General features: G+C 48.3%; 1 protein-coding gene across 10 annotated transcripts in view; it reads right to left on the bottom strand.

The window, feature by feature from the left end:
• Positions 1-19,976, bottom strand: part of GAS7 (growth arrest specific 7) — a 291,891-nt gene that overhangs the window by 104,338 nt on the left and 167,577 nt on the right. For 8 of the 10 annotated variants that reach the window (XM_033184549.1, XM_033184554.1, XM_033184559.1 and 5 more), the window contains exon 2: positions 3,166-3,286. In XM_033184549.1, the coding sequence (XP_033040440.1) occupies positions 3,166-3,286 (121 nt within the window). Of the gene's footprint in view, positions 1-3,165; positions 3,287-16,952; positions 17,083-19,253; positions 19,624-19,976 lie in introns of those variants that run through there. The other 2 variants (XM_033184557.1, XM_033184553.1) reach the window with 2 other exon arrangements.

Below are 19,976 nucleotides of genomic sequence, written 5' to 3'. Positions count from 1 at the left end.
TGAGCCACGATCGTGCCACTGCACTCCAGCCTGGGCAACAGAGTGAGACCCTGTTGCAAATAAATAAAAAAACAAAAAAATCAGCCTGGCGTGATGACACATGCCTGTAATCCCAGCTACTCAGGGGGCAGAGATAGGAGGAGTGCTTGAGTCCAGGAGGTTGAGGTTGCAGTAAGCCATGATCGTGCCACTGTACTCTAGCCTGGGCAACAGAGTGAGATTCTGTCTAAATAAATAAATAAAGAGAGGAAGGGCAAATAGGGCAAGTCCTCGTGGAGCCAAGAGACAGCCTGAAGCAGGGACCAGCAGCTGTGGCCCAAGGGACCACCTGGTCAAACCAACTATCATATGGCCCAGTGAACTTGCCAACGAAAATCGTCTTTTACATTTTTGTTTGTTTGTTTTCTTGAGACAGAGTATTGCTCTTGTTGCCCAGGCGGGAGTGCAATGGCGTGATCTTAGCTCACTGCAACCTCCACCTCCTGGGTTCAAGCAGTTCCCCTGCCTCAGCCTCTCGGGTAGCTGGGACTACAGGTGAGCACCAACACATCCAGATAATTTTGATATTTTTAGTAGAGACGGGGTTTCACCATGTTGGCCAGACTGGTCTGGAACTCCTGACCTCAAGTGATCCACCCACCATGGCCTCCCAAAGTGCTGGGATTACAGGCGTGAGCCACCACACCCGGCCGGAACAATGATATTTTATAACACACACGAGTTATTTGAAATTCCTATTTTGGGATCCACAGATAAAGTTTTATTGGAACACAGCTACATTCATTTGTTTACCTATCATTCAGGGCTGCTTTCATGCTGTGACAGCAGAGCTGAGTGGCTGGGACGGAGACCACATGACCCTCAAAGCCTAACTACTGGCTACGTGGCCCTTTGCAGAAAAAGTTCACTGACCCCTGGCCTGGAGTCTCCATGGGATCACTATATCCCAGGACCCATAAGAATGCTCCCACCAGTGGCATTTGCTAAATTCTGAGTCCCAGAAAAAAAGCTGCCAGACACTGTCTATTGATATAAATGTGACTTAAACATCCATTAATAGAATGCTGGTGAAATTAATAGCATACCCACGCAATGGATTACTACATCGCTGTTTAAAAGAATGAGTTAGACTGAAATGTACAAAGTATAGAAAGATGTCCACATACACTGTCAAAGTAATTTAAAGGACAACATAGACAATATTTTCCAAATTACTTTAAAAGAATAAATGTACATATGTTTAAAAGGTGAGACCAGGGATTATTTTTGATTTCAAATCCTTTTGTACTTACTGAACTTTTTACCCTGAGAATAAACTCTTCTCTAACTTAAAAAAAGATAAAGATGCTGACATTCAGAAAGCCATTTTCCCCCACACCCCTTTGCAATAGAGTAAGTTAGTTGAGACAATAATGGATCCAAATGATTCATATCCCCTGGCAACCTGACCTTCCAAAAATCTGGATCCAATGTTGCCCCAAATAACTGATGATCTCATGATCCTACGGTCCAAATTCTGTGTTTTGCATACATAGACACACTCTTCTCCGAAACTTCAAGTCTTCGGTAACAGTGCAAAGCTGTTCATGTGTTTGTTTTGAGGAAGTGTAAGATTAGAACGGTCAGAAATAGTCTTACTTCCCTTTTCCTAGAAACTTCATTACCTCTTCCACTAGATCACCCCTCTTGAGGCTGCAGAAGGTCAGGTTGCCAGGGGATACGAATAAACCAACTGACCTCTTTGTGTGTCTGCTAAACAGTAGCTGGCTCCCCTGTTACTAGGAGCCCCTCCTGGTGCAGGCGTATAATCATCAGCTGTAGTAACGATACTCGCAGGTGGGAAGGGGTGGTCATGTAGTCAGATGGGCACAGAGGAGTGAGAGGCCAAGGCTGAGCCAGCAGGTGGATTTGGGTAGGAGTTTCGTCTTCTGCCTCGGCATGCATGTCTATGATCCCCACTAAATCTAACTTTGCTTGGTTTAAATCCTCTCAGTTCTTTCATGGTAATTTCTTTTTTTTTTTTTTTTTTTTTTTTTTTTCCTTGAGACGGAGTCTCGCTCTGTCGCCCAGGCTGGAGTGCAGTGGCGCGATCTCGGCTCACTGTAAGCTCTACCTCTCGGGTTCACACCATTCTCCTGTCTCAGCCTCCAGAGTAGCTGGAACTACAGGCGCCCGCCACCACGCCCGGCTAATTTTTTGTATGTTTAGTAGAGACGGGGTTTCACTGTGTGAGCTAGGATGGTCTCGATCTCCTGACCTCGTGATCCGCCTGCCTCGGCCTCCCAAAGTGCTGGGATTACAGGCGTGAGCCACCACGCCCAGCCTCTCATGGTAATTTCTTTGGGGAGTCAATGGAGGTCAAGACACAGCTCTGTTGAGCTGGTTTGCCCTGTCCTGCCCTGCCCAAGACCACAGCCTGCAATAGTGCCCTCTATTCACCTTGTTACAGAACCTGCCACGCGGTGCACTCCCTTTTACAGACCCTCTACAGCCAACTCCTGGGGATCCTGGGGTCATTTGAAGTCCCAGGAGGTCTCTAATGATTGGGGGCATGGAGGTGTGGTCCTATTCAACTCAGAAATGCACGTGGAAACTGTACTATTTGATGGTACAGTACCCCCAGCATTTCCCAAACAACTTCCAGAGAAACACCAGCCAGTGAGATACTTAAGGAAAAAGATGATGTTGTAGTGAAATTAGGGAAACCTCGCATTTGCAATCCCCGTTTTGAAGCTTCAAGATCATTCAAACCTTCCAAATTCCAAGAGATCATGCAGTGGCTTCGCCTCCTTCATTTTACTCAAACCAGCTGTTGGCCACAGAACCTTTTGACCACAGAACCTTTTGAGATATCTTTGAGAAAACACACCCCCAGACGAAGAGGTTGGGTTTAACACAGATACCCAGGGTGGACGTGAGGGTCCAAGGAGGACTCAAACCATGAAGGGCAGCCTTCTTTCCAAGATACTCCCAGAACTACACACCCAGACGTGCACCCCTACCACCCAGCACGGTGGGAGGAGTCAGACCCTGCAGGCCCTGAGCATAGCCTTAAGAAGGAAAAGCCCCCAAACAGAGAGGTGAAGAAGGGTGAAAAAACCTGCCCCTCTAGACAGCCAGAACGCCAGGGGGTCGGTGCAGGATGCTCCCCCAAGCGGCACTCACCATTGGTGGTCGTGTTGACATAGTACCGCCGGCCCTGAGGTGACAGGTAGCTTTGCCAGCCAGGTGGAAGGATGACCGTCTGGCTTTCTTCTCCCGGCGGTGGGGGGACCATTCCAGGCTTCTGTCGGAGGAGAAAGAGAAGGTCACACCCATTTGGCATTTTTGCAAGAGTTTTTAAACCAGCAAGGCAGAGGCTGATGAATTCACCCTAGAGTAGCTTGACATTGGGAAGTCTGTGGCCCACAAACCCCTGAGGTCAGAGGCAGCACACACGTGATCTCAGGGGTTGCATGAGCGGTGAGGAGCACCTGAGCTTTCAGAGCCCCTGCACAGGGGACAGCTCCTCTGGGAGCAGAGAGAAAAATGCCATTCAGCTAATGGAGCTGGACTTTCTCCACGGCCCCCTACAAAATCACTCACAGGGTGCTGGGCTTGCAAAGGGGCCCTGTCACTCCACCAGCTCCCACTGTGAAATCTGAAGTCTGAAATTCCCAGACCACAAAGCACAGCAGCAGACAAGGCCCCAGGCTTGCTTTGCAAACCTAGCAGAAGTAATTAATGCAAGTCATCCCACAGTGGATGCAAAACATTCTATAATAATGCTGAGAATCCATGAAAAGCTGGATGGAGCTTCTCTCGCCAAGGGTCCAGATCACTCTGGCAAAAAGAACTAGGACTCGGAGACAGAAAAGACGCTGACTTCCCATTGTATGCACTTATGTGAGGTTTAATTCTTTCAACCATGTATAGAGTTACTTTTCGTTAAAAAACAAATCAGAGAAAAATGTATATGACATATAAAGAAACTAGATATCGAGTAGACACATAATAAAAAAAAAAACAGCCATGGCTGGGCGCAGTGGCTCAGGACTGTAATCCCAGCATTTTGGGAGGCCAAGGCGGGTGGATTGTCTGAGCTCAGGAGTTTGCGACCAGCCTGGGCAACACGGTGAAACTCCATCTCTACTAAAAATACAAACAATTAGCCAGGCGTGGTGGGGTGTGCCTGTAGTTCTAGCTACTCTGGAGGCTGAGGCAGGAGAATTGCTTGAACCTAGCAGGTAGAGGTTGCAGTGAGCAGAGATCGCACCACTGCAACTCCAGCCTGGGCAACAGAGCAAGACTCCATCTCAAAACAAACAAAAATAAAACAAACAAACAAATAGCCATGATCTCTGGGTGTTGGGATTACAGGCAATTATTATACTCTCCTTTCTACCTATCTGTTCCACCTAAATTTTCTCCCATACACACAGAAACCAAAGTTGTTAGCTAAAGAACCTTTTAAAATTAGGACAGAGAGTTCAAATTAGCCCATAAGATAGCTATGCCTTTTGAAGTTGATTGATTAAAATCAGAATTCTAGCCACACGAAGAGAGTAGCCATGAATTTCTCAGCCAAGCCAGGGGCTATTCACAAACAGTAAAGGTAATCGGTTCCCAAACGTCCTCAGTATCCCTCAGCTGTGCCCATAGTGGTGGTCCCTGGTGACCCCCGCTTAGGGAAACAAGCAGCGGAGACACACAGCTCCCATGCTGCTCTCATGCTTTGTGAAGGTTGCAAAATCACGTGCCGTGGCTTCCCGTGGTGCCCTGCGTGTCATCGGAGGGAACGACTAAATCTGAGCTGCTGGGGGACTTTGAGTAAACACAGCCTCCCTTCTGCATAGCTGTGGTGTAAGTTTCATAATGAATTTTCACAACTTAATGAAAAGCTTTCCCCTATGCCCCGGACGCTCCGTCTCCTACACCTGCTAACCTGCAGCACCCATTTGATTCCGTATGGAAGGCTGTCTTCTAAGAAAGCAGGAGACAGTGAGGTGGACAGCAGCCAGGCTCAACACGGTGTGGCATCCCACCAGGGTCCCAGGCTGCTGTCTCACCAGCACGTCCAGGAAGCACAAGCCCACGTCTGGGCAGGTTTACCTGTGCCTCCACACTGCTGTGGCCTCTCCAGGATTGGAAGATGGCCAAAATACATGCAAAACAAATAGGATTATAACAAGGTGTGTGTGTGTGTGTGTGTGTGTGTGTGGTGTGTGTGTGTGTGTGTGTGTGTGTGCGCGCATGCACACGTGCATGTTGAGAGAAAGAGAGAAGTATCCCATGTACAGGAGATGTACGCTCTGTCCAATGGGATTGGAAATAAAGTCGGCATGGGCGGGGGGCCAGGGGATTAAAAATGAGGGTTAGGGCCGGGTGCAATGACTCACGCTTGTAATCCTAGCACTTTGGGAGGCCAAGGTGGAAGAATGGCTTGAGCCCAGGAGTTTGAGACCAGCCTGGGCAACACAGGAAGAATCCATCTGCAAATAATTTTTAAAATCAGCCAGGTGTGGTGGCATATGCCTGTGGTCCCAGCTACTCAGGAGGCTGAGGTGGAAGGATCGCCTGAGCCTAGGAGGTTGTTGCAGTGAGCTGTGATCCCACCACGGCACTCCAGCCTGGGTGACAGAGTGAGACCCTGTCTCAAATCAAAGAACAAAAACATACAACTACAGTGTTTGATGAAAGAGATTCCAGAACCAGAGGGGCAAGATGCCAGGTGTCCTCTCCTTGAGTGAAGTATTCTAGTTTCTCCTTCAATCCAATGTGGGAAAGCCGCATTGGTGCTTACCCAAATAACCTGGGAGGAAATGGGAAGGATCAAATACTGACAGGGCCAGAAAAGGGGTGCAGAGACGGGAACCCATAGGCACAGTGAAAACAGGCCTGAGGCTCAAACGACCTTCAGTGCCAATCCTGCCTGGACCGCTTGACAGCCATGTGACCACAGGCTACTGACTCACCAGGCTATTCTCGAATCTGTGAAACGAAGGGTGATAATATGAACCCAGTTGCGGAAGACACTGGAGAGGGTAACAATAAACAACACAGCACCTAGGGTAGCGTCCCATCCTGAGGGATGCGCAATGAATGGGGGTTTCTGCTGGAAGAGCTTCACACAGTCTCTGTCTACGGCGATACCGACCTCCACCCTAGCCTCACCATCCCTCTGTCTGAAATGTCACCATCAACAGTCACTTCTCTGAGATTTCTGTTTCCAATACTACCCTCCTTGGAAGGCAAACACCTGCTGGGGAGGTTATCAGCTTGAGATCTGGCCAGTGCATTCTGGTGAGAGGGCTGGGCAGCGAGGAGACCACTCCTCACAGGGGCTGGAAAGCCAGTGGACCCAACCTGTGACCCTCAGTGTCCCACCCATGAAAGAGCAATAATGATGCCATCCCTTCTCCACAAGACACTGATGACCAAGGAGGTCTTCTCCATTCTGTAAATTCAGGACCTTACAGAAGGTGGGAGGCACCCTGATACTGAGCCATGAAGGGCCATGAGATGCTGAAAGAAGGGAGGAGGAGGGGACAGGGGCCACCAGGCCCATCTCCTAATGTGGCTGATGTGGCGAAGGTAGTCTCGACATCTCCCTCCTGCAGGGCCACACTCTGCCTCCATCTCCCGAGGCAGCCACAGTCCCACCACCTTTCTCTTCTCTTAGAAAGAAGTTCCTCCTGATAGCTGACTTTAAAAAAGTCAGAAGTCAAAAGACATGGAGACAACCAGGTATAGACCCAAAAACCTAGAAACAAGCAGTTAAACAAAAACTGATCCATGGATGCTCATAGCAATATCATTCATAACGGCCAAAAAGTGGAAAAAACTCAAATCTCCATCAACAGATGGATGGATAGTGTAGTATAGACATACAATAGAGTATTGTTCAGAAATTTTTAAAAAATGGAGCCGTGATACATGCTACAACATGGATAAACCTTGAATACATTATGCTAAGTGCAAGGAGCCAGACACAAAAGACCACGTAGTCTTTGATTTCATTTATATGAAATGCCTGGAATGGGCAGAGCCATAGAGATAGAAATAGATTCGTCTTTTCCAGGGGTCTGGGGAGGGGAGGATGGGTACAGGTTTTCCCTATGGGGTAATGACAATGTTCTGAAACTGGATCATGGGAATGGTTGCACAATATCATGAATGCATAAATATCACTGATGGTAAATATTTTGTCATGTGTATTGTACCACAATTAAAAAAAGTTTTGGCTGGGCATGGTGGCTCGTGCCTGTAATCCCAGCACTTTGGGAGGCCAAGGCAGGTGGATCACCTGAGGCCAGGAGTTCAAGACCAGCCTGGCCAACCTGGTGAGACCCTGTCTCTACTAAAAATACAAAAAGTAGCTGGGCGTGGTGGCGGGTGCCTATAATCCCAGCTACTCGGGAGGCTGAGGCAGGAAAATCACTTGAACCCATGAAGCAGAGGTTGCCGTGCGCCGAGATCGCGCCACTGCACTCCAGCCTGGCTGACAGAGTGAGACTGTTTCAAAAATAAAGAAAAAATTAAAAAATTAAAAAATTTTTACAGGTGTGTTGAAGGCAGAAGTTAGACCTCCCTACCTTCAAGTCCTCACTTAAGGTCCAACAGCACCAGCATTACCTCACCCTTCATGGCCACGGAGGGGCAGAAGCAGCCCGCCCCCAGGCATCCAGAGGATACAGTGTGCGTAACCACCCAATAATTAAGGTCTCTCTCAATCTTATTCTTCTAATTAGTTTCCTTCCAAGTTAAATCCTTCCCTTCTCTTCCTTAGTCCTGCGGCTTTTTCCCTTCAATTCTGTCAGCACTTTCCCGTGGGAACTGAACTAGAAGCAGAGGTGACATGGGCCCGGGGGGTTGGGGACAGACCCTACCTGGAAGGAACAAGATCGGAGGTAGCAGGAGTGGGGGTGGGGGAAAATGAAGGAAGTTTTTTCTAACTTGGAAATTCTTGACCTAATACACAGGGTGTCTTTGTGGGAATAATAAAACGCGGCCTCTTCCTCGAGAAGAGACCATCCCTCGGCCAGAGTGCAACCAGGCTCCAGTCCTTCTCCATCCACCTCACCTGGGCCTCCTTGTTCAGCAGGCAACCTGTTCAATGATATATATGGAAAGCGCATCCTCTAAGAATCTGAGGAAGGCTATGGATCTTCTGTCCCCTAAAATGGGTGCACACACACACACACACACACGCTATTTTATATGTAACATCAGGAGGTTTCTAGACTACTTCAGAACCCTACTCTAGAAAGTACTTGAGAAGTATCTGAGCTCAGATCCATTTGTAACCATCAATAATGGCTTTTTACCAGTCACCAAGTATCCATAATGCATGCCAGACTGGACTGGGTGCTTTAGACAATCAGCTACTCGTCACAACAAGCCTGCCTCATAGATGGCATTTATCCCTGCTTTAAAACAATGCATCTGAGATGCAGAGGGTTTAATAACTTGCCCAATGTGGCACAGTTAGTTAAACGGTAAAAGCAAACTGCTTAAAAATATCCGCTGGTCAGATGCACTGACTTATGCCTGTAATCCCAGCGTTTTGGGAGGCTGAGGCAGGAAGATTGCTTGAGGCCAGGAATTCAACAGCAGCCTGGGCAATGTAGCAAGACCTCATCTCTACATAAAATTAATTAATACAAATAATAGCTTTGTTCTAGAGACTTCTATCCAGTTACCTTCAAGGTGGGCCACATCTCTCCCCAGCTATACCTACTGAGCTCTATTTCCCCACCGAGACCACCCGACACCCCAGCTCCTTCCCAAGGAGGATGACGACTCAAGCCTGATCCTCCTGCTCGTCTCCCAGTCCCCAAGTGAGCATATGATGTGCAAAAATATCACCGCCCGCATCCAGGCCGTCACGTTCCCTAGCTGTAGGCTGACTTCCTTGTCTCTTTATTTAAAAAAACAACGCAACCCCCAACATTTTCCCCTTAATGGTGGCTGATTCCCCCTTTAAAAAAAAAAAAAAAAAGCAGGCAAGCAAAGTCACCCAGAGATTACAGAGATCAAAAACAAATCCCCCTACAGCAGTGTTTCTCAAAGTCTGTTCACCGCGGGGCACCCCAGCAGTCACCTGGGATGTGAGTTCAAATGCACACTCTCAGGCCTGACTCAATCTCCAGAGCGGCCTGAGAGGCTGCATTTGTAACAATGATCCCGGGTGAGTCCTGTGCTCTGAAGCCACTCGGTTGCAGCACTAGAGGCAGTGACTGAGAAAAACATCACTTCTGAAATGAAAACTTGAGATCATAGAATTTGTACAAGCATGATTTGTAAACAGACAGTGTTGGGCTGCAGTGACTTATTAAAGAAAAAGATTCTGTCCCATTGCCCCAAACCCTTCAAATAAACTATTTAACAGACAGTGGAGGTTGTCTCTGCAGCCTCCAGGCGGTACAGACCCCGCTACTCCGCTCCCTACCGCTCCCAGCATGCTTCAAGCTCAAGTTCAACCTGGGTGCCACCTCCACCTCCGGGACTCTCTGCCCCTCCGGAGGCTTCTGAGAACACCTGACTCTTACCTTCTTCTAAAGCTGTGAGCAAACGCTACTTGCTGGCGTTAATGGGTGGTCGTCAGACACTCGCTTTAGCAGCCAGATCAGACGGTTTTAAGGTCTCCCGCTCTGCGTCCTCTCACACCCCAAACCCAGAAGCAATAGGAGCTCTAAAGAAAAGCATATCCACAGGGCCCCACACCCCCACTCCCCCCACACCCGGATCTATATATAACAGCTCTGAAGTTGTCAGCCTAACGAGCCACTTTCTGGCAGACCCGTTGCTATGGCAATGCTTGCTAATGAGCCCAGTGCCGTGATTGGCACTGCTTGAAGGCTCCTCCACAAAGGACTCTCCAGCAAGTTCTCTCTTCCCCAACCATGGAGGCAGCCGGACACCCAGAAGCAGCCAGGGCATGGCTGGGCACGCCTGGGAGGGTTGAGTCTCGGAGTAGTCCTGGACTCAGCAGCCAGGAGTGGTCCCACTGCCAGCTCTGCACTCCTCAGGGAGTCAACCAATTACTAATGGGGCTGCCAGGGCCCACCAGGACGATCAAGACCCAGCAGGGCTGGAGACTGCCAGTTCACTCCCACGTCATGCCTTCCTGGTGGACACCTGTTTAGGGTAGGCGGACTCCTACACAGAGCTGGGAACAGCTACCCAAGAACGACAGTCTCCTCCGACTCTGGGTTAAGACACAAATCAAGCAACAGTGACATCACCAGCCCCAGAGTCTGTGTCTCTAGGAATACTGGGCGCATTTCCTGTCTCATGGGTGAAAGCATTGTGCTCCCCAACTCCAGCAGCCTTTCTGGCCATACTCGGAAATTTCAGAAGCTAGTAGGGGACCCCTGGCGCTGTCACAGCACATCCTGAGAACTGCAGTCTTTGCCAGTAGTTATACAGGAGACAGGCTGGACCCTGACAGGGTCTTCGTTTTCTTTTAAAGGTCAGGGATTCAGCAACTTGGCCTGGAAGGAGGAGGTTGAAGGAGCTGCCATATCAACAAAGGAATAAACTATAAGATTCGGGAAGACAGGGCCATGTCCCTATCTCTTTCTTCATAGCTTTAATCTCGGCACAGTGCCCAGAACAATGAATGAATGAATGAATGAATGGAGAAAGAGAGAAAGAAAGAAAGAGAGAGAAAGAAAGAGAAAGAGAGAGAAAGAAAGAGAAAGAAAGAAAGAGAGAGAGAGAGAAAGAAAGAGAAAGAGAGAGAAAGAAAGAGAAAGAAAGAAAGAAAGAAGAAAGAAGAAAGAAAGAAAGAAAGAAGGGAGGGAGGGAGGGAGGGAGGGAGGGAGGAAGGGAGGGAGGGAGGGAAGGAAGGAAGGAAGGAAACAAGAAAGAAGGAAAGAAAAGAAAAAGAAAGAGAGAGAAAGAAAGAAAGAAGGAAGGAAGCTATGATTGTGTCACTGCACTCCAGCCAACAGAGTCAGACACTGTCTCAAACAAATACATTCCTGTTCCTTATACATTATCTGGTCTCAGGTATTTTGTTAAAGCTGCACAAATGGGGAGGGGGGAGACAATATGTATCGTTTCTGTTATTGCAGAAAATACCTCAAGAGAAACACAAACTTTTCATTATGATCTCGTATAATATCTAGAAGAAACATCTCAGAAAAATATCCAGCAACCTCAACAAAGGGCGGGAAGATATAACATCTATGACATAAGAGCAAAAACTCGTAAGAGAACAAAACAAGGCAAGTTGGTTTGAAAAAACAAAAAAAACCAAAATGATATAAAAAAGGAACAGGAAATGATAAAAATTATAGGGAAGTTTGAAAGGTTGTAACAGAAGGAAAATGCACATTGGTTGCAATAAAACATAGAATTAGCACTGCCAAACAAAGTGAATTGGTTTTGTACAAAACAAACAACTGCTTTTTCCCCAGAATGCAAAGGAAATGGGAAAAATGCAAATGTGAGGACAGAACAGCAAACCAAGATATGGATACTGGGTTGTTCCTGAAGAGGAGACCAGTAGAAAAGCTCTAACAGAAAAGAAAGAATAAATAAAGGTTGATGGAGAGGAAAGTTCCCGAGCTGGGCTGCACGGGAGGTCCTTCGCTGTTCAAGGCAAAGTGGATTTCAAAAGACCAACAAGCAGACATATCCTAACAACATATTTACACAGCAAAGATAAGGCTAAAAGTCCTGTAATCATTTACGTGGGAAGACCAGTGCAAGAATAAAAAGAAGGCTGGTCTCAAACTTCTCTATAGCCACATCTCAAAAGATGCCTCCGGTGCATGATAAGAAAAATACTAAGACCTTTATTGGTAGCCAAGCTGTCTTTCACGAGGGAAGGCAACAGAAACACATTCTTCTAGAGACAAGGACTCATGTCCTCCTTAGTAAACATACGTAAGGGATGTGCTCCAACTGCCTGAAAGAGCAAGACAAACAGAGGTGAAGAATGAAGAAATCACGGCACAAAAGGATCCAGGCTGTACGCTGAAAGCAGCTTACAGAAATGCATATGTAATTATGAATCTAGTTATACAATCATGTATACATGTTGCTATTCTCAACATATACTGTAAAAAAATGAAATTATAACCTGAGTCTCAAATATAGACAGTACTAGAAAGGGGCTGGGTGCGGTGGCTCATGCCTATAATCCTAACATTTTGGGAGTCCAAGGTAGAGGAGTTCACGACCAACCTGGGCAACACAGCAACTCCATCGCCACAAAAATTTTAAAAATTAGCCAGACGTGGTGGTGCACACCTTTTGTCCCAGCTACTAGGGAAGCTGAGGCAAGAGGATTACTTGAACCCAGGAGTTCGAGGTCACAGTGAGCCACATTTGTACCCTGTTCTCCAGCCTGAGCAGCAGAGACCCTGTCTCAAAAAACAAAACAAAACCCTCCACTTAAAAAAATACGCTAGGCCAAGCGCAGTGGCTCACATATGTAATCTCAGCACTTTGGGAGGTCGAGGCAGGTGGATTGCTTGAGGTCAGGAGTTCGAGACTAGCCTGGCCAACATGGTGAAACCCCGTCTCTACTAAAATATAAAAATTAGCTGGGCGTGGTGGCGTGCGCCTGTAATTCAGCTACCAGGGAGGCTGGGACAGGAGAATTGCTTGAACTCAGGAGGTGAAGACTGCAGTGAGCTGAGATCATGCCACTGCACTCCAGCCCGGGTGACAGAGCGAGACTCCATCTCAAAATAATAAAAATAAAAATAATATGTACTAGAAGAGATCAAGAGGCAGGAGGAACACTGAGATCATGAGAACACTGAGGGAGATGGAAAGAAAACGTTGCCCTTCCTCCCATCCCAATAATGAAGCATCCATGTCCTACTGCCCCTCCTGCCAAATATCAGGTATCAGGTACCTGACCTGCCCAGTTGGCATCCATCCTCTGTCCTTGTTTCTCAAGTCCACTCTTGTCTCTTCCTAGAAACTGACAGGTTCTCGACCAGAGGGAACACAACAGAGGGAAGGGGCCTTGGAGACCCAAGCCCCTGGTGCTGTGAGTCTTTTGAGTCTTGTCTCTACCGGGTTGTATTGGCCCCAAGGGCAGTCAGCTTCCACGGGGAATCCTGAGCCCTGGAATCTATTCAGGTACCTATGTTGGGACCAAAGCACTTTGTGAATTGAAGGAAAAAATCAGTAGGAACCCAGGGCTTTCCCAAGACCTCATTTGAAACACCTGTTTGGCTTCGTAAGCCCTCAAAGGGTTCCCAGGGCCAAAACACAGAGAAGAGCATGTGGCTATTTCTGGGCCGGGGCCTGAGCACGACCATGTCCTGTGGCACTGTGGTTGCACCCATGTGAAAAGGGGGTCAGGTGCATGAGGCACATCTGCAGTTCTTACTAGCAAGAAGCCAAAGAGCCAGGAGGGTCGCCTTCCCTTCTTCCAGTTTTCTACGTGCAAAATTTGTCAGAGGCTTTACCAGAGTCCTCTGCGTGTCGCCTCAAATCCTTCTTATTAGAAATCACCTGGTGAGCAGGGCTGTCCCCTTGAATTCATAAAAGCAATTTCTCAAATGAGGCTTTAGTCATTTAGATGCAAACGTCCTCAGGCCTCTTCCAAACCTGGCACTGTCCAAGTGTCCTCGGGCCTCACTATTTGGGGTAGATCGATGAATGGGGTGACAATGGATGTGGCAGCAATCATCTATATCTCGCTGGTTTGAATCCCCCACTTGCTCACATCAGACGCCCACCACCACCAGCCTCCTTGGACGAATCCAAAAGTGACTTGCTTGGGCTCCCCAACCAGGTTGCAACTCCAGTCCCCATGGAGTGTCTGGCATACTCTTCTTCATCTGCATTAGCTACTTCCCCCTCCACCAACACCATCACTGTCCTCTGTCTACGAAGTGGCAAGAAGAAGCCTCACACTGTGGTTGTCACTGGCACCCACCCTAAGAGGTGGACATTAGGGCCGTGGGAGTTTTCTCCCAGCCGTGGGTCTGAAGGCCGAACCACTTGGGACACTCCAGACCTATCCAGCTGCTGGTAGGTCTGGCAAGAGTCGCAGCCACCCTGGAAGCCCCCAGCACATCCCTGAGGGCCAGTCAATTCATGGGGTATACTTGTCAAGACTGAGCGGGGAGAGGACACAGAACAATAGACTCTATTTTCTGACCCTATAAAGAAATGGAGTGATCTGGTTAACCAGGAATTTTGATGAACATAATTACAGCGCAGTCCATGTAGCAAGGATACAGGAAGTCAACCCTTCAACCCGCATAGGAAAACTTGCCAGGCTGGAAACACGGAGTCTCTGGGGGACAAGGATTGATGAAAAGATTTGCAAATGATCCTGCAAACTGCAAGGATGAGTTGGATGGCCCCTCCTGGGTCAGAAGCCATGTCACAGCCTTGAAACACCCAAGAATCAAGCGGTCAGCAGAAGGTAGAAAAGAAACGCCTTCTATGTGGGCCTTGCAGAACCCCTGTTCCTGCATGACCCTTCCTCCTTTGACTCTGGAGAATGAGATTTTTATGGTGGTTGCACCTGCTGTCCCAGTGTAAGACAGAAGAGCCAGTTAACAGGGTTCCAGAGGAGACAAAGGAAGAAATGAGGAAAACTCGGAATGTGAGCACGTTTCTTGCATCTGAGATGGCTGGTCCTTTTCATTGGTGGCATCTCCCCAGTGGCACCATACGGCATGATGGGGATCTGAGAGACGCCTACTCTGCAGCATGTTTTGGAAGAATCTCAGCATTGACGAACCAGCGTGATTGTGCCACCAAATATCAGAGTCACTCTTCTGGCCTCTGATAGAGGGGTTTGGAGCAGGTACCTAAAGGCCTTTTGACTGTGTTTTAGAACCACAGGATCTGGGGTGGAGGACCTGGGGCATCGTCTCACAAGCACTCCTGAAATATAGAGAACAGCTCTAGAAATAGTAAGGAAAGCAGGAACTGCTTCCCCACCTTGAAGCCTGGAGAGGTTGGGAAACCCTAGGAAAAAAAAAAAAAAAAAAACCTGCATTTTGTTCCATTCCAAGGTCTCTGTGGTCCTGATGTTTCAGTACAATTAAAAATGTAATTATTAAATGGCAAGGTAGTCTCCTCCCAGTAGCCGGTTCCAGCTTCCGGCTTCCAAGCCAGAAAACCTGAATGACTGTGCTCACCGGCTTTTGATTAACAGACACATTTTACTCAAACTCTCCATTTCCTGATGAACTGTTGAGGAATGTTGCTTCTTTCCTCCTCCCCCTTCCCGAGCAGAATAAAAATAGTGTGGGCCATTCTGATATCCTACCCCCAACTCAGGATGATAAAAGCATTAGGAGACAGCACACAGGCGTAGGCATACAAAGGTGCTGTGCTCCCAGACAGCGAGATGTGATGTGTGCAATTATCTTAGCCTCTCCGGGCTTCTGTTTCCTCATCTGTAACATAGGGGGATTGCCAGTCGCAAACACTGTGGTCCTATAACCCATGCATGGGATGGTTTTCGTAACACAGCCTAAAACCACAAGGGAAATATCCAGGCAGTTAAATGTCCAGCTCAGCTTCCAAGAACAGCAGTCACATAAACAAGAGACGACAGAGGCCTGACGAGACACAAATCTTCATGAAATATTGCTTTGCTTGCTGCAAGCTTCCCTCCAAACACTTCTGGGCTCTGAAGAGAAAGAGGTCTCCAGCTCTTTTGGTCTAGATACCCTTTCATTTACTCAACCAAATCTGACTTAGAATCAGTGGGAAAGAAAGGCTTGTCTGAGATACCAACAAAGCAAAGCGATGTAGCAAAAATTGGAAATGGAATGCATGCCCAAATCAGGGTATGTGACAGTGCACAGGACCTCAGGTCTGTACAGGGAGGCTGAACAGTTGGGATTCTCTTCCCCTTTGCCACAGGTCACTGTTACGGCCAATGAATGCTGAAAAGTTCCTATTTGTCAAAGGAAGGAACTGGGATAGACTTCAGTACTTCTCTCTTCATCCTAAAGATTAATGATCTTGAAATACATCCTAGGTTTTCTATGCTTGTTGATATTTATAATATCACTTGTCCTGACCTAGAAAACACTTTTGAAAGATATTCTGTGGATTATTCACCTAAGACACTCCTTAGGAAGTTCCTGGTAGGGTGAGGGTCCCTCTACAGGATCGCTGGTCAACTTCCCTTTGCAGCGGAAAAAGCCTGGGAATGAGAGAAAGAGAGAGAGAGACAGAGAGAGAGAGAGAGAGAGACTACATAATATCCTCCCTAGCCTTCCTTTAGTATTAAGTTGCAAAGCCCCAAAATGCCTTATATGTCATTGTTTTGGGAACTTTCTAAAGTTAAGACTCCTGAGGAAAACCCCAGAACCAAATTCACCAAGCATCCTATTGCATTCAAAATGGATCTAAGTTCAGAAGCAAGGGAGAGAGTCCAAACCTGCAGCTCGATCAGTAACAGATTTGGTATCTCATGTAAAGCAGCCTGCTCACCAGAAAGAAACTTCAAACACAAGTGACACAGCTGCTGCCCGCAGATGAACCGGGGGCAAAAGCGGGCTTCCTCGGGGAGTTAGTGCTGTTGTAAAGGAAGGCGGACTGGAGCTCATTATGGTATAAGGGTAGGTGCTTCTGACGGCCTGCCCGCACCTGTGATCCAGCTGGCCGGGCTTTGTGGCCGCTAGTTGCTGGCTGGAGTGGCCCGCAACCACTAAAAGAAAATGCAAGCAGCTCATTTTCCCACCACGGAGACTCATTCCACGGACTGCAGTGCCTATGGCCTGTGCTCCAAGTGATTCTAATCAAAGACTTCTGACTCCGAGAGATGGTTCCTGATGAGGTCTGAACCCTGAGCACTGGAGGGAAATGAAGTCTAATAAGGGCTGGAACTGTTTCCAAGTCTCAGTAAGGGGTGCAATTCTCACCAACCTGATTCGATGAACATTTCTGGAGCTGCTGCCGCTGGCGCATATAAAGCAGGCAAATGGTGACAGCCAACGGCCTTGCTATGGAGGTGTGAGACCTACCACTGCTCTGTGCCACCGTGCGAGGATGGGAATCGGGGCTGGAGTACCAGCCCCAAAGCTGCAGCAGTCTTGCTGGAAGATCTTGAGCAACCTCTTTCATCTCTGCTGGGAGGCCTCAATTTCTTCATCTCTAAAACACGGAAGTTGGACCAGATGGTCTCCAAGGGCTTTCATATATATATAGTTAATAATTCTTTTTTTTTTTTGAGACAGAGTCTCGCTCTGTCACCCAGGCTGGAGTGCAGTGGTGTGATCTCAGCTCACTGCAACCTAAGTCTCCCAGGTTCAAGCGATTCTCCTCTCTCAGCCTCCCAAGTAGCCGGGATTACAGGCGCCCATCACCACGCCCGGCTAATTTTTGTATTTTTAGTAGAGACGGGGTTTCACCATGTTGACAAGGCTGGTCTCAAACTCCTGACCTCAGGCGATCCGCCCGCCTTGGCCTCCCAAAGTGCTGGGACTACAGGCATGAGCCACCGTGCCTGGTCCAATAATTCTAAATGTCAGCATTAGTATATATGTTTTAAGGACATGCCATTTTAATAGGAGAAAAAAAGTCACATTCAAGTGTAGACATGGGCATCATGTCTAGGAGGCATCTGACTGTTCCTGAAACGTGGCGCTGTGCCCCAAACACCGAGAATCCCACCTTACCACACCCCAGATTCTGTGCTCCCACCTCTCACCACACTGAGTTCTGTCCTGATGCATCCACCTCTTCCCTGTCACTCCCCCGAGCCACGTGAGTGGTCTCAGCTCTATTTGCCTAGCAACTGGAATCCTGGGCTTCTGTCTCTGCATCACCCCGGATGCACCAAAGGGAGGTTCCAGTGGAATTTTTCTGGGCCTGTTAGCAGTTAGCACTTCTGGCTGACTGCTCACATTACACCCCAAACGCACAGTCCACTTCAGCTTGGGGGCAGCACACCGACAGCCTCTGCACCCCACATGCCCTTTTCCCAAGAGCTTGACTTCGGCTCTTCCCACCTCCTCGCATGCCCTTCAGTGTTCTTCTCTGCTAATCCCTCCATCCCCATGAAGCACCCAACCACAACCCACAAACAGGCCTGGCAGAACTCTCAGTGCTCTACCATCAGACCCAAGGCAGCCACATCTTGGTCAGAACTTGAGTGATTGGTCTGGGTTCCTCACAGGAGCAAATCTCCAAGTGTGATCCCTGTACCAGTAGCATGAAGTCCTCTGGGATCTGACTATCAGTGCAGAGCCCCAGGCCCTGCCCCAGCACCGGATCTTACATTGTAAAGATCCCCAGGTGGCTTAGATGCATGGTAACCTTTGAGAAGCGCTGCTGTGGACTGTCCTAGGTCAACTAACCCGTTAGAGGACGCTCCTGGATAACAAGCACCGTCTCCCTTCCCCTGGCACTGTAGGAACAGGAAGCCATGCCAGAATCAGGGATGCTGACTGGCCCAGGGAGGTGGGAGAGCGCATCCTGGAGGGAGACCACGTGCCAAAACAGGCTAGCCTTTCCAGGCAAACTGGACTTCTCACAGCTGTACAGAGCCTCAAGAGAGTGATCACCACTCTCTTGGAGGTCCTACTTTGCAAAGAAAGAAGATGGATGCGTAACTTGTAGGGGTGGAAAGACTTGTGAAACAAGGCTATTGTACCGCTAAGTATTGAAAGAGTTTCCATCATCACTGTTGCAGCCTCCACCACCAAACTGGAAAGATGTTTCAGCCAAGCCTGGAAGCATAGTGCATTACTGGGCAGGTACTTCTGCTAGAGAGGCATGACCGCAGGAGCTCCCCCTTACCTTCATAAAGCATTATAGTCCTCAAATGGCTTTTGCCTTGTAGTGTCCCAGCTAGAACTGGGCCATGGGGTAAAAGCCAGATCAGTGGGCAGAAGCCAAGTTTCTTACTTGGAAAAAGTTACATGAAGGAAGCAAGGTTTGGGCTCCACTAAAATCATGTCGCCACTCTGCTTCTCCATTGCACAGCTCCAACTACAAAACTGCTCCCCAGGTAACCAGGGCAGCCAAGACTCCCTTTCTCTCCAAGACATCCTTCATAAATCTTTCTCCTCCTCCCATCTGCTTTTCCTGATTTCTCACACAATGACCCATGTCTTTTTTTTTTTTTTTCTCCCTGCTCATGCCTTGGATCTGTGAAAGGTGCCCCCTAGCACACCGGGTCCCCAGACAACCACAGCTCAGCAGTGAGACCCCAAATCTCAGTTTTCAGAGCTGCCTCTTTGCTATGGTGAAGTCATCTTAGGGACATGCAGAGAAAAGCAAACTGGAGCGTACATCTGCAGGCAAGAAAAATCAATTCTTACCATCAGAGAGCAGCTAGTCTTCTCTGGGGGCTGCTACCTCAGAGGAGAGTCTTGGGTTCTGCCTGAAGCCCTCAGACTCAGTGCCGAGACTCTGCCAGCTTCCTCTCCATGGCAGCCTCTACGGGAAATGAAGCTGAGGCAAGTCGCTAGCCCAGGGCCAGTGCTCTGGGCACCCCAGAGGAGGTTCCTGTGGCTTTGCTCATTGCTGTTCTTTCACAAAGAACCCACTACATTGCACAGTTCCTTCCAAATCTGCTCCAGTGCTTGCTAGGAAATCAACAACTCGTCCTGGACTTTCCAGATGCAATGTTTCTGGAGACCTTCTTTTTTATTTTTTTCTTCACTCCCCCTCTTTTTCCCCTTTCTCAGCTAAAAAACGTTGGCTAAGGTCACAACAAACAATGGCCAAGCTTGTGTCACTGACCAGATGCCTCCCACCCCCAGGCCTGTGGACAAGGGTAGCTTTGTTCACTTTTTAGGCGGGACTTCCTGGGCCTGCCCAAGCCCTGCTGGGGAATGTTTTGGCCAACTTCTTCTCAACCCTAAGTCACGGCTCTGGCCCTGGCCCCGGCCCCAGCTGTGTGAACCCAAGGCCAGATAAAAGCCAACATAAAAAGAACAGAGAATGTTCCTCCAAAGAACCACTGTGTGGAAAGCCGGTGCTTCCAGAGGGGCGAGATGAAGGTCTCTTGCCTTCACTCTGCCCTCGCCACCACCAAACCT

The sequence above is a fragment of the Trachypithecus francoisi genome, unplaced genomic scaffold (genome assembly GCF_009764315.1).
Source record: "Trachypithecus francoisi isolate TF-2019V2 unplaced genomic scaffold, Tfra_2.0 Lachesis_group20, whole genome shotgun sequence".
NCBI classification, from domain to species: Eukaryota; Metazoa; Chordata; class Mammalia; order Primates; family Cercopithecidae; genus Trachypithecus; species Trachypithecus francoisi.
Note: the sequence above shows the minus strand (reverse complement) of the source record. Positions and strands in the feature narration are given on the sequence as shown.